Below are 15,396 nucleotides of genomic sequence, written 5' to 3'. Positions count from 1 at the left end.
CAGTACACAAAATGAGAAAAAAGTACTTTCTCGTTTACTTGCTGTTTTTAATTCTGATCATAGTACCTAATTAACTTAACGTAGTCAGTTCATTCTGCTCATTAATTCATTTTTCATCTCTATTTTAGTTTTACTTTTATTTTTATCCTTATTTTAATCTTTATTTTTATATTAATTTTTTTCGTTCTCGTTTTAATTTTAATTTGTTTTTTTTTTTTTTTTTTTTTTTTTTAAATTGATCAAGTTCAATGGGTTAAATTTTGTGAGAACATTTTGCCCATATATAAACTCTTTATTCAAATTTTTTTTTTTCAAATTTTTGCTATTTTAAAAAGTAGTTTTATATATACAAAAAAAAGTTCGTACGCATTTTTATGTTCAAAAAAATAAAAATAAAAATAAAATGATATATAAGTTTTTTTGTTAAAATTTAAAAGGGTAAATGGTAAAGGGTAAGGGTTAAGGTAAAACATGATGATACGAAGGAAGCAAATATATTCTGTTGTGCTTTTTAAAATTCCACGGGCAAAATATGAAAGATATAAAAATAAAAGGATGAATATTAAATAGCAATATAAAAAAAAAAAATAATAAAAAGAGTAAATAAAAATATTGATAGTTCGTTGTTATAAAAATGAAATCATTAGGGAGTGGGTACATATTTTATGATGGCGCGACTGTTATTTTTATCGAAAATAAAAATTTAATTCAGAAAAATGAAGTAAAATTAAACAAAATAAAATGAAGTAAAACGAAATTAAAATAAAAAAATAAAAAAAAAATTCGAAGAAAAATGCAAATAGATCGTATTTTCATTTATGTAATATTGGCAAGAAATAGGGGAAAAAAAAATAAATGTACTAGTACAATCGTGTGGGTTTGCAGTATATTTATGTATGTAGTATATATATATATATATATATATATTGTGTACATATTTATCTACAGCACTGTACGAAATATATTGTAAAATTTTGGCCAAATTATAAAATCCATGCATATTATTATATATAATATACTTTGAATTTTCACATTTGTCATAATTCAATTGCGAATTTTAAATAAATGAAATTGCAAAAATTGTTTTGAAGTAAAACGTAAATTATAATATATGTTCTTTTCTCCTCTTTGTTTTTGTTGAATTACATTTTATTTATATTTTATTTATATTTTAATTGTGTTTTTATTATGTTTTTATTATGTTTTTATTACGTTTTAATAGTGTTTTATGGTTATTTTGAATTTAAATAGAAAAAAAAAAAAAAAAATGGAAAAAAAAAGGGGAAAAAGAACCCTTGAGAAGAAGCATATTTTTAAGAGTAAAATGTAAAACGTATTTACTTGTATACATGTGCGAAGACCCTCAATTATTTTTTTAAATAAAAAAGGGCCTGGCGGTAACAGCAAAGCAAGCAAAATATGTAGTACATACATACATATATATATATATATATATATATATGTTCTACGTTACAGTGCACAATGATGTACATACGTGCACATGTACGTGTGTTTGTACGTATGAGAGAATATATACATAGATTTATATTTGTATGTGCTTATAACTGTGTAGAGGAGACTAATGATGTTTCTATTTTTTCTCCCTTTTTTGAATGTTGTTATGAAATAATTGTATACAGGAAGGTAGTAACCTTTTTTTTGCAGTTGCGTAATGTGCAGCCGTGTAGTATATACTCTTATATATATAAGTACATATATGTATGTATATATGTGTGCATATGTACAATATTTACGCAACTGCGAGCATACACCATAGCGCATTTAGCCTCGATGAACTTTTTTTCTTATCGCGTTGTATAATAATAAATTTCTGTATCGTATTGAAAAAGGGTACTTTGTTTATATAAACACTTTTTTTTTTTTTTTTATTTTATAAACAGTGTACATGTCTACGTAAGCCCAATTACCTCAATCCTACTTCTTGTTTGTGCGAATGTATATTAAGTCTAAATCATGTTGATGTTTTATAAAATTTAAGATTAATAAATTTGGATGAACAAAAAGAAATTATGCAAATGTACATATGTACAAATTTTGGTGAAAGAGCAGTGCCTGCCCAGGCAATAAAATCTTATACATGAATAGTGTTATACATATTATGTATATATACATATATGTATGTGGTGCTATATAGTATACAATAAAATAATACCTTTTTTTGCATATTTAAAAAAAAAAAAAAAAAAAATTGTTGTAAGTACACATAATTAACGATTCACATTGTTTATGTACTTCTTTCATGCACGAGCATATACTTATGCAAAAATTGCAAAGGTGAAATTTGAAATTCAAATTTTCGGGGCCTCCGAACCCCTCTGATTTTTTATGTAAATGACTACAAGGCGTACAAATATTTTTTTTACCTCTTAACAGTTAAAAAAAACAAAAAACAAAAAAAATTTATATATAAATACATACGCACATATATATATATATATATATGTACTAATATGATGTCCCAATACTTTACTTTTTTTTCCCCCGATGTATACGCGCTCACGTGCAGTTGCAGTTATTGAATAAAATAATGGGTGAAATATATGGTTTTTACTTTTCGGAATTTTCCTCAAAAAAGAGAATATATAAATAAATAAGCATGTATATGCAAGCCCATTCGCACATATACCTCCATAACTACATGGTGACAAAACTTCTCATAGCTAACCCCACCCCTGTCCAGTTAAGACTTTAAACACTCCTCCAAGATATACCCGATGGTGTTCGGGTATGACAAATGAGATGCAAAATAAAGGTGCATACATTTTAATGTTAAAAAATTTGATATGCCACCAATTCCTTTTATTCTTAATGTGTTAATTTTTCTCATTATTTCTAAAACGACATGTAAGTTAATATTATACTTTTGTAAGCAAACATTTAATATAATGGGATTTAATTCAAAGGAGTTATTGTATGTACTATTTATAATATGGGTTTCTTCATCGTTAGTATTATTAGTATACTGTCTTAAAAAATTGTCCGTATTTAAGAAAATATTATAAAAAAATATTAAAATTTTCTTATTTATATGTCTTAAACGGATTACTATATATTTCAGATGATCATATATTAAATAATATCTAAGCAAATTAAAATCTTCACTTTTTCGATTTATAAAATTTTCTATATTTTTAATTATATTAACTTTTTCTAGGTGAGATATATAGCCACATATATTTTTATTAATTAACCAGTAAATTGTAGGAAATGGTCTAATGCATTTTAGTAATATTATTTCATTTTCCATACTCGTTTTGGCTTCTATATCGTCCATATATTCCTCCTCCTCCTCCGCATCCCCATCCATTTTGCCGCATGCACTGCCATTCGCTTGGTCACTGCCCTTACTGCACCTATTGATGCCGATTTGTATGCCGTTATTAATACAACTACTAATCCCGCTTTTAACGTTGCATCCATTTTGCGAATTTAGCTCATAACCACCGCTACCCTCATTACAGTACTGCACTTCTGTTTTATTAACAAAACTTTTTTCTTTTTTTTTTTTTTTCTTTTCATTTGCTGTATTTTCAGTGATCAATAATTTCGATAGCTTCTCTTCCCCATTGCAAAAATTGCTTTCTTTTGTCAATGTTACTGGCGAAACTTCGTCGTTAGCCGGTATACCAGTGCTTTGTTCTTTAGAGTTATTTACAATCCTTACCTTGGTCAAGTTGTAGGAACTCGGCAAGCTGTCGGGGTTGCTTACACAGCTCGCGCTGTCCACACTGCATACACTGCGCACATCTCCCATACTGGACATACCTACTATATTGGACATACCTGTTATATTGGACATACCTGTTATATTGGACATACCTGTTATATTGGACATACCTGTTATATGTGTCATATTTGTCGTATCTGTTACATCTGTTACATCTGTTATATCTGTCAAATTTGTTATATTTACCATATTTTCCATATTCGTCATATTTGACTTATTTGTCATATTTGTCATATTTGACATATCTCCTAAACTGTTCAGGTCAATCAAAATGTCTACATTATTTTCGGTGCCATTATTAATATGTAGCCTCGTATGATCGCCAATTATTTCACACTCCTTTGTATTTCCCTTTCTTGACTGTTCACGAGAATTTCTAGTAACCGTGGAAAGACTATTATCGTTTGACTCTCTTTTATAACTATTGTGTACGTTCAATATGGCAGTCGCTATATTTTGCTCTGTTTCCTTTTCAAGATCATAGTCAATGTTCGGACGGAAATCCGAACTGCTGTCATTTTTGTTACTAATATTTTTTGTAATGTTTATTTTGCACTTATTAATTTTTCGAATAAGAAATTTATAAAATTTTTGATCTATTTTTTTTTCAAAAATCATTAAGAAGATTAAGTAGTCAATGGTTAATTCGTCAAAAGGGGGGTCTTCACTCTGATTGTCAAGCGGGTTATTACATACATCATGCATATCATCACGTGTACCACTACACATATTGCTGCACACCCTGTTATACACATTTTTCTGACTGTGCAAACTAAGTGTGTAATCTCTAAACAAATTCGATAAGGGCGTTTTTTGTGAATATAAAAATCGGTTAATAAAATATAAGACATTAATTCTTTTTTCATCATCCAATATATCTAATACACTTTCTGTATTTTTTTTCCTTATATTATGTTCTTTTTTTCTATAATTTTTTTTGTTATTCAGTTCATTGACATATACTTTTTGTTGTTTGTATAAATCATCTAGGAAAATGTTTTTCAATATAGCTAACGAATTTTCTGTGTTAAAGCATAAATTAATTATTTGATGTATGCTTTGTTTTTTGTAATCATATTTGCTCAAGTTAAAAGCTTTACAAACATTTTTGAATATTCTGGTACAATCAAAATTAATAAAAAATGGGGATATGCTTATTGTACCAATATCTTTTTTTAACATAATTTTTATTTTCCTTAATCCATTAGGATCCCTATTAAGAATATTGTGAATATCATAGTAATGCTTAAAGCAAAGATTTGTCTCGTCGTAGAATTTGCTCACGTAGGTGTCACAGTTTCGAATGTTGTTGCTTCGATTAGTGTCGTCCTCATTTATTATACTCTTGATTCCGAACCCATTATTGTTCCCATTTTCATTTTCATTTTCGTTTTCATCCCCGTGTTCCCCTCTATTTTTGAGTAGGCTGGAGTTGTACATGGATAACTTGAGTGATAGAAATTTATTCTGAAGTTTAACGTTCTTTTGTTCCTTTTGATTTTCTTGCATAGTTGTCGTTTCACTGTAATAATCATAATCATAAGCAGAGTCATCATCTGAATTACTACAATTCATATCTAGGTAATTATTTTCATGAGTTTTAGCAAAGGATATTTTTAATGTAGATAATATCTCAGATGAATCCGAAACAGAAATATCTGTTTCATTAAATAATTTTTTAAAATTTTTTGATAACTCTTTATAATTTTCTTTAGTCTCATAACAACAACTACATGTACTTTTCATCTTTTTGTTTACAATACCTGAGTCACTATTATATTTGCATTTATTTTTTATATATAATTCTCTTGAGTTATTTTTATTACCTCTTCTCCTTCTTTTTTTTCTTTTTTTTTTTTTTTTTATCAAATTTTACAAAACTTAAGTTCATATTTAATGGTTCTTTTATCAACCTATTGACGCAAACCATATTTACATACTCAGCTACTTTCTTACTTTTAGGAAATTTAAAAAATTCAAACAATTTTTTGTTGTACATATTTTTAGAAAACAGGGAGTCGTTCATGTAAATATCCTGTATCTTTGCATTTTTCACATCTTTACTTGACTTCACTTTCGTCTTACTCCTCTGGATGGCCTGAGCATTGTACTGATTTGAACATGGAGTGGTTGCACTGCTTCCACTGCTGTTGATGATGTTATCATTGCTACTTATGTTTTTTCCCTTAGTAGTAATGCTGCTTCCACTGGTGCTACCATTGCTGCCACTACAGCTGTTGCTGCTTCCAATGCGTGGGATCGAAACACCCCTCTTTTTTGATGGCCCTTTTCTATAGTTGTAAAAGTATTTCTCATATATTTTTTGGTTATCTGAAAATATATGATTTGACTCCTCTATATTAATAATTTTATACGAATTGATAATATTTATTAAAATGTTATATGACTCCTCCCTATATATTTCAATATCATTTGTTATGATGAACTTGAAAATGCAAAACAAGTCTAGTCCCTTCAGGAAATCAAGCTGCAACGTTATTTGCTCTAACGAAATATCGTTCATTTTGGCAATTTCACGCATGTATGCATTCAAGTGGGTAAGTGTGCTTCCACGTACGTATGTATGTACTAGTACGTATGCAAGTACATGTATGTATATACACACTTAAATTGTATTACTGTTTTGGTAGAGGCAACAGTGCAGTTTTTGTACTACTCGCTTGAACTCGTAACAGTTTAATGAAGGGGTTTGTTATCAATCATAATTATATGGCTATAAGTATAACTCGTTTTGGTTAATGCATCTCTAAACTAACAAAATGCACTTAAAAATGTCAAAATGTGTGTTCATCAAATAATTCTAAAAAGGGAAGGAAAACTAAAAAGGGAAGGAAAACTAAAAAGGGAAGGAAAACTAAAAAGGGATGGAAAACTAAAAAGGGAAGGAAAACTAAAAAGGGAAGGAAAACTAAAAAGGGAAGGAAAACTAAAAAGGGAAGGAAAACTAAAAAGGGAAGGAAAACTAAAAAGGGAAGGAAAACTAAAAAGGGTAGAAAAACTAAAAAGGGTAAAAAAACTAAAAAGAGTAAAAAAACTAAAAAGGGTAAAAAATCTAAAAAGATTTGAAAAACTAAAAAGGCTAGAAAATATAAAACGGTCGAAAAAACTAAAAAGGATGAAAAATTATAAAAAGGTTAAAAAACTATAAAAAGGTTAAAAAACTATAAAAAGTTAAAAAACTATAAAAAATTAAAAAACTATAAAAAGGTTAAAAAACTATAAAAAGTTAAAAAACTATAAAAAGTTAAAAAACTATAAAAAGTTAAAAACTATAAAAAGGTTAAAAAACTAAAAAGGTTGAAAAAACTAAAAGCTAAAAAACATAAAAACGTTCGAAAATATAAAGAAGCTAAAAAATATAAAAACTGCAAAACTGGGAACATGTGCTTCTTACGCTCTTATAATTTTATGCAAATAATTATGACGATATTATGTTAAAAAATGTGCACAGAACGTAAGTATGTATATAATTTATTCAGTATTTTTTTTTTTATATATGAACTTTAAAGACTAAAAATTGTTCTTATACACAGGGAAACAGCGAAATTAATGAAACATTCTAACAAGGTGTAAGAAAAAAAAAATATATATGCATAAATACATATATATATATACATGTTCTTGTGAGCCGACACATGAATATTGAAATGAACGAAATTTCTTTTTTTTTTGTGTGCAAATTTTACATTCTTATTAAAGCAATGTTTTCATCTGTTCACTGGGAATATTAGTTTTATACTACTAGCAAATGGGGGGCACGAAGCCCTCCCATGTATATTTGTATATTTATTTGTATGTATGTATATTTGTATATTTATTTGTATGTATATTTGTATATTTATTTATATGTATGTATATTTGTATATTTATTTGTATGTATATTTGTATATTTATTTGTATGTATATTTGTATATTTATTTGTATGTATATTTGTATATTTATTTATATGTATGTATATTTGTATATTTATTTGTATGTATATTTGTATATTTATTTATATGTATGTATATTTGTATATTTATTTGTATGTATATTTGTATATTTATTTATATGTATGTATATTTGTATATTTATTTGTATGTGTGTATATTTGTATATTTATTTGTATGTATGTATATTTGTATATTTATTTGTATGTATATTTGTATGCTTCAAAGAATAAAGTGCTTAACTGCTAATTGTTGAGGGACGGTTTCACGTTATATTTTGCAATGCAATTCATATGTTTTGTAATAGTAGCTTATATCTATGAAATATATTATAAATGTAATACATAAAAATGTAATACATAAAAATGTAATACATAAAAATGTAATACATAAAAATGTAAAAATATAAAAATGTAAAAATATAAGAATATAAAATAATATAAATGAAAGAAAAGTGTACACTTTTCTTATCGAAAATAAGCGTATGTACTTGAAGAAATATACATATCATGTTAGATTGTTCAAAAGTTAATTTTATTTAATTTAATTTAATTTTATTTTATTTCATTTCATTTTATTTCATTTCATTTCATTTCATTTTATTTCATTTAATTTCATTTAATTTTATTTCATTTTATTTCTTTTCTTTTCTTTTCATTTCATATCTTTTCTTTTCTTTTCTTTTCATTTTTTTTTTTTTTTTTTTCATCTTGTAATGAACAGATTTTACCACATAACAATGAGTAGTCTCGTTTCAAAAGTTGAACATATTTTTTTTGTCATAAATAAAGGTAGTGACGCATGAAGCGAAAAATTATCTTAAACGTCGATGAAAAGTGTACTAATAAAAATAGGCAAGCACTAGGGGGAAAATAGGACTAATCGGTTATACATACATGTACACGTGCATAATTTCATGTGTACATAATATGACATAAATATATGCACTGCATACACGTCTATGGTTGGTGTGGTTAACATGATTGGTTTGGTTAAGTACTTAATATGTTATGTGTTCCCATATAAATATCAATGTCTACGTAAAAAAGAAGAAAACAAACAAAAAAAAAAAATTAAATAATTAAATTATTATATAGTTACCTAATTAAATAATCAAATAAGTCAACAAACGAACAAAGGATAAATGAATAAAATGTCTTATTGAATAGGTACTTCAAACTGTAAAACAAAATTTATAATCAGCTCGTCTTTCGCTAAATGTACATTTTACACGTATATATGCTCATCATTGAAATAATGAATTAAAAAAAGGGGATATAACATAATAGCAGAATTATGCGCATGATTATCTCTATATTTCCTGTAACGAAATAAACCATATATATATATATATATATATATACATGCATGTGTACATATGCCCATATATATACATGTATACACAAATATATACATATATGTACACATACATATACCCATATAATATATATGTATGATGTGTAGAGTCTTTAAAATTAAGCAAAATAAAATAAACACAGAGAATAAAATTCTTAAAATGGTAGGAAAAATATGAGAAAACTGTAATTCTACATATTCCTACAAGTTCCCTGATGAGCATCTTAAAAGTGCCAAAGGTAAACGCTAAATATGTCTAACATAAATATACATATGCTACCCGAAGGTTTTAAATAGCCCTGTTTTAATGAGGTGTATTGTATCAACGAGTAAACACAAAAAATGAAAAATATAAAATATATAAAATAAAAAATATAAAATAAAAAATATAAGATAAAAAATAAAAAACAAAAAATAAAAAATAAAAAATAAAAAATAAAAAATAAAAAACAAAAAATAAAAAATAAGAATAATTATAAAATATAAAAAACGTAGAACGAAAAACATAAAAAATATAAAATAAAAAATATGTGCTAGATATATAAATGATTGGTAGACATATGAACAAACGACAGGTAAACACATAAGTTAATAAGATAAGACAACAACGATCAACAGACAAGCATCGATTCCTATTACAACCCAATATTTAGCTAGGTAAAAATAGATAAACAACAAAAAAAAGAAAAAGAAAAGTTTATATTAAAGTATGCACAATAAAAAGTATGTCTTGTCAAAATGAAAGTTTTCCTCGCTCGCTCTCTCTCTCTCTCTCTCTATATATATATATATATATATACACGCATTCATACGCTTATTTATATTCCTGCTTCTTTAAACTCGTGTACTCCTCTGTTCTCCACTTTTCCTCTTTAAGTCCAAAAATATGCGCTATTAAAATGTAGGCTTACTATCAAATAAAAGGAAAAAACAAGATCCGTGTAGAATATCAAATCACATGAGTACTTTCTTTTTTAACGAAAAAAGGTACAGTGTAAAAATTTAAAAAAAAAAAAAAAGAGAAAAAAAAAAAAATAAAAAATAAAATATAAAAAAATAATATAAAAGGAAAAAAAAAAATAAAATAAAAATAAAAATAAACTGCATTATAAAAGAATGTACGAATACAAGCATAATTGTGCTCTCTGCATGGGCGGTTGAAACGTATTTTTGCAAACATGAGAAGTAAATTTAAATGAGAACATACCTTTAAAAGAATATTTATTAAAAAAGCTTTTTCAAATATTTTTTCGTTTCACATTTTGTTATTTTAGCTACTTTTGCTATATTAGCCATTTTGGCCATTTTCGTTATTTTGGATATTTTTTTTTTTTGTTTTTTTCATTAATTAATTTATTTACTTATTTATTTAAATATTTATTTACATTTTGAATTTTTCCTTTTTTCCCACTGTTCCCCACTTTTTCTTCATGCCTCTTATTTTTTAAAGTGTACACAAATATATATATATATATATTTATTTATTTATTTATTTATTTTATATTATTATTGTTTCCTGCTACTCGTTGCTTTTTTCCTTCCCGACCCCCGATAATTTTACCGCTTGACCTTTTTGTAGAAGCAGATTAACAATATAGATGTTCTTTCACATAAAACATATTCATGTAATTTGTAAGATATAGTGTATAAAGATGGAAAAGAGTTTTATTATGGTTAAACCTGACGGTGTACAGAGAGGATTAGTTGGTGTAATAATAAAGCGTTTTGAAAGAAAGGGGTATAAATTGATAGCTTTAAAAATGTTAAATCCAACAAAGGAAATACTAAAGGAACATTATAAGGAGTTGTCTGACAAGCCTTTTTTTAATACCTTAGTAGATTATATGAGTAAGGGACCTGTTGTAGCTATGGTTTGGGAGGGAATGGAAATTGTAAAGCAAGGTAGAAAAATGATAGGTGAAACGAACCCATTAAACAGTAACACAGGAAGTATTCGAGGAGATTACTGCTTAGAAGTAAGTAGGAATGCAATTCACGGTAGTGACTCAGTTGCATCAGCTAACAGAGAAATTAATATATGGTTTAAAGCAGATGAATTAGTGCAATGGAAACATCACACGAACTCCTGGGTTTATGTTCAGTCCTAAGGATTCAAGGGCCCCACGTTTTTCTTACACATAAGGAGTTACATAAATATGAAGTACATACACACGTACACATAGACATAGAAATAGACATACACACTCACACATTCACACGCACATTACTTAATTTTATGTTTGTTACCCTGTTTTTTCAAAAAAAAAAAAGAGATAGTTAAAGCTCCTTTCTGACATCTTTTCCTGTTCTTACACATGTTATATAATATATAGTATGTGTTATACATTCATTTATTTTTTATTTTTTATTTTTATTTTTATTTTTTTTATTTTTTATTTTTTTTTTTTATTTTTTATTTTATTTTTTATTTTTTATTTTTTATTTTATTTTTTATTTTTTATTTTATTTTTTTTTTTTTATTTTATTTTTTTAATGGTGTTCATTCTTTTCATTCCAAATGAAGAAGAATTATAAAAACAGAAACACTAAAGAAACAAAAAAAAAAAAAAAAAAAAAAAAAAAAAACAATTAAAATTATTTTCCATGACTGACTTAGATTTTTTATGTTTAAAAAATTTGAATAAATCCGATGGACTGTTAGGCAATTTATCCCAATATGTGCTAACTTGATTATTATTAGTTTTGTGAAAATAAGTACAGGTATGTGTATACGTACATATAAATGTTTATATGTACATACGTATGTTTGTGCACATATGACACGTATATTACGAGCAGTTATGCTAAACAGAATAGTCCAATTGTCAGCTACGGGTGCAATAATTAATATTTCAATCCAGTCTTATGATATTTCATAACGTATATATGCAAAAAAAAATTTCCCTTAGGTACCGTTTAGTGTCGTTTCCATGTACTCATTACGGAAAAAGATAAGTAAATGGGTGTGATTAAATAAAAGCTTAAATTGGGTAAATAAATGTATATATATGTGGGTCCACCAAAAAAGATGAATATATCCTCCCTCGTTGAAAGCAGTTTTAATGTGCAATTTTTTAGAACTAACATAAGTTAGTTGTTGTTAAAAGGTTACATATATATATATATATATATATATATATGCATGTATATAATTAAAGTACCAAAAAAAAAGAAAAAGTAGGAAATAAGAAATGCAAAATGAAAAGTTGGAAACTGGAAATGAGATAAAGACAAAGAACAATGGATATAGTTTCCGAATGAAAACATTTTAATTATTTATTCAAATACACACATATTCGTAAGCATATATACACATAAGCCCACAAACAAACAGGCATAAATAAACACATACGAATTAACACGAAAATTTGCATATATACATATATATACACCCACAAATAAATCTTATTCGTACTTACGCGAACTTTTTGATATATATATGATGTGAACATATTCCATATAAAACATAGAACGTTTTTATCAAAGATTTTTTAAAATAAACCTTAATTCAATACAATTTTATGCGCAATATATAATGGTATTAGTGAACAACTTGAATTATATACTTATGAAAATGCTATCTTGATTTTGTTTTTCCTTTTTACATTAATATATCTTATTCGTTCATATATATATATATATACATATACATACATACATACACATATACGTCAATGTATTTTTTCTCCTTTTTATCCGTTTCAATCGATGGTCACATTCGGATTAAAATATTTTTGTTCCAAAAAAAAGAAAAAACAAAACAAAAAAAAAAGGAACAGAAAGTGAACTACTATATATACTTAAAAACTTCTTGCTTATTTTTTGATTAATTTTTCTCAACATTCATAAAATACAGTCTTTTTTTTTTTTTTTTTTTCTTGTTTTTTCTGAACAGTACAGGTGTTTGGTGCAATTTTTCATAACTTTTTTTATTTGCTTTTTTTTTTTTTTAGTATAATTTGTTCTCTCGTTGCTTGTTTTACGAGTCATTTACTGTATTGCTAATCCCACCCTAAGCTACGTTAATTATTGTGTAATTCTGCGTTAATTTTTATTATGTAATGCAGCGTTCCCAGTTTGTTTATATTTTCGCTGGCTGAGTAACATTATTACAGGTGAGAGGCTAGGTTAACTTAATGCCTTAACGACCATATTTACATTAAATTTTTTTAAGTGTGTATATTTTTGACCTACGCCTACAAAAACAATTGGTTTCCCGGTTAAATAAACCATGGACAGTGCAGTGCCTACTTTATCATCAACGGTATCAAATTTGGTTAAAATTATTCCGTCGATTGTCCTTTTATTTGTGTTACAAGTAGCATCCATTAAAGCTTGATTAAATTTTTTTAGTTGATCTATGGCATCATTTCCAACTAATGCTTCACCAACAAATAAAATTAAATTGGGATTATTAATTAAAATTAATTTGCCAAGAGATCTCATTAAAGGTTCATTATCTTGCATTCTTCCAGCAGTGTCAATTAATATAACATCATAATTTTCTTTTTTTGCATATAAAATTGCTTCTTTCGCAATAGCAGCAGCATCTTTTCCATATCCTTTTTCATATAAAAAAACATTCAAACAGTTGGCATGTATACGTAACTGTTCAACTGCTCCTGCTCTAAATGTATCACATGCTGCTATTATAATTTTTAAGTTTCCTTTATTTTTTAAATAGTAACAAACTTTAGCTAAATTCGTTGATTTACCAACACCATTTACACCTAAAAAAACGATAGAGTATAACTGTCCTAATGACTTAGCTTCTAAAGCTGCTCGTAATACATCTACAGAATCTTTTGGAGTAAGTATAGATTGTATAGTATCAGATAAGACAGTTGACACTGTTTTTTTAACATTCATTGCAAAAAGTGTTTTTCGTTTTCCTATTAAATTTTCTTTCATTCTATTTATTAAAGTATCACATATACCTACTGCTACATTTTTTGAGAGTAATTTATTTTTTATTCCTTCTAAAATGGTTTCAATATCTTCTTCTTCTATTTTACTATTATACGAAAATACTTTAAGAAAAGAATCATTTAGTTTATTTAAAATATTATTTTTCGTATCACTAGTACAGTCACTTGAATCTTCAAAATCACCTTCAGCATACTGTTTGTTCTTATCATTATAATGATTTATATTTTCTTCATTTTTAGAATAATCTAATTTTTCTATATCTTTTTTGGTTATTTTTTGATTTAATTCCCATTCTCGGGCAGTTTTTTTTATTTTGCTTTTTTTTTTATTATTAGAATAACTCTTATCCTCTCCATTAAGAAGCAATTTTTTTTCTTCTTCCTCTTCTTCGTCCCCTTGTCCCTTGATTTTTTTGTCATAATTTTCATCCTCACTCAGATCGGTTGTGTCACTCTCATCACTTCGATCATTTCGATTACTTCGACTAGTTGTACCACTTTTATCATTTTTCTTTCTTGATTTATTACCTTTTGACTGTTTATTTTTACCTGAACTGTTCATATTTACATTTACCACATTTTTATCCATATCTTCTACTATTTTTAAAAAGAGTCTATCGAAATTTAAAGGTAAATCAACGTTAAAATAATCTAAATTTTTTGGTAATAATTTTATAAAAGTTTTTTTAATTTTTATAAACAAATTATCTAAATATGCAGAATTTTGGATGCCTTGATAAATAATAAGAATAACAATGTCCATATCATTTAGCAGTTTCCATTTGGCATGATACTTGTTATACTTTTTTGAAAACTCATCATACTTCTCTTCAATTAAAACATATTTTACAATTGTTCTTATAGTCTCGTCGTCTATTTCGTAAAAACTGTATGACCACAGTATGACACCTCCTTTGCTAAAAATGTTAACTACGTCAATCATTTTTTCTTATACATTTAAGATAAGGATGTGGACGAATAAGAAGCGAACGAGGAAGAGTAATACAAAGGGGTATACTGCAAATTACTTGTGTTGAATATGTTAAAAGGGAAATTATTGCAAGAAAAAAAAAAAAAAAAAAAAAAATCAAAATGAAAATGGAAATATATATGAACTGATACAATATGGGGAATGTGCTAATAACGGTTTGTACATACATCTACGCAAGTGAAATATAGGACACATAAAATATGCTCATTTTCAATATACCACATGTACATACATATGTACATATATATGTATATCTACATATGTGTATATGTGTGTGTGCTTGTTCGAGTCTACTGCATTTTAAAAGAGGACCTCTTTTCATGCATATTTTAAAAACGATAAAAAAAAAATTAATAAAAAGGTCAAAACTTAAAAAAACGAAATAAAAAGGTAAGATATAAAAGGGTAAGATATAAAAGGGTA

General features: G+C 26.4%; 4 protein-coding genes across 4 annotated transcripts; 2 read left to right on the top strand and 2 right to left on the bottom strand.

The window, feature by feature from the left end:
* Window positions 1–2,701: 2,701 nt before the first annotated feature.
* Window positions 2,702–6,272, bottom strand: MKS88_003536 (rhoptry protein RHOP148; the record flags this gene model as incomplete). Its single annotated transcript, XM_067216636.1, has 2 exons — window positions 2,702–5,574; window positions 5,630–6,272. The coding sequence occupies 2 exons, from the start codon at window positions 6,270–6,272 to the stop codon at window positions 2,702–2,704; spliced, it is 3,516 nt and encodes a 1,171-aa protein (XP_067072350.1).
* Window positions 6,273–6,548: 276 nt separating this feature from the next.
* MKS88_003535 (uncharacterized protein) lies at window positions 6,549–6,917 on the top strand (the record flags this gene model as incomplete). The annotated part of the gene is made up of 1 exon (XM_067216635.1): window positions 6,549–6,917. The coding sequence occupies one exon, from the start codon at window positions 6,549–6,551 to the stop codon at window positions 6,915–6,917; it is 369 nt and encodes a 122-aa protein (XP_067072349.1).
* A 3,789-nt stretch (window positions 6,918–10,706) lies between these two features.
* MKS88_003534 (nucleoside diphosphate kinase) lies at window positions 10,707–11,162 on the top strand (the record flags this gene model as incomplete). The annotated part of the gene is made up of 1 exon (XM_067216633.1): window positions 10,707–11,162. One exon carries the CDS (start codon window positions 10,707–10,709, stop codon window positions 11,160–11,162), a length of 456 nt encoding a protein of 151 aa, XP_067072348.1.
* Window positions 11,163–13,182: 2,020 nt separating this feature from the next.
* MKS88_003533 (signal recognition particle receptor subunit alpha) lies at window positions 13,183–14,925 on the bottom strand (the record flags this gene model as incomplete). Its single annotated transcript, XM_067216632.1, has 1 exon — window positions 13,183–14,925. The coding sequence occupies one exon, from the start codon at window positions 14,923–14,925 to the stop codon at window positions 13,183–13,185; it is 1,743 nt and encodes a 580-aa protein (XP_067072347.1).
* Window positions 14,926–15,396: the final 471 nt, after the last annotated feature.

The sequence above is a fragment of the Plasmodium brasilianum genome, chromosome 11, assembly GCF_023973825.1.
Source record: "Plasmodium brasilianum strain Bolivian I chromosome 11, whole genome shotgun sequence".
Lineage (NCBI taxonomy): Eukaryota > Apicomplexa > Aconoidasida > Haemosporida > Plasmodiidae > Plasmodium > Plasmodium brasilianum.
Note: the sequence above shows the minus strand (reverse complement) of the source record. Positions and strands in the feature narration are given on the sequence as shown.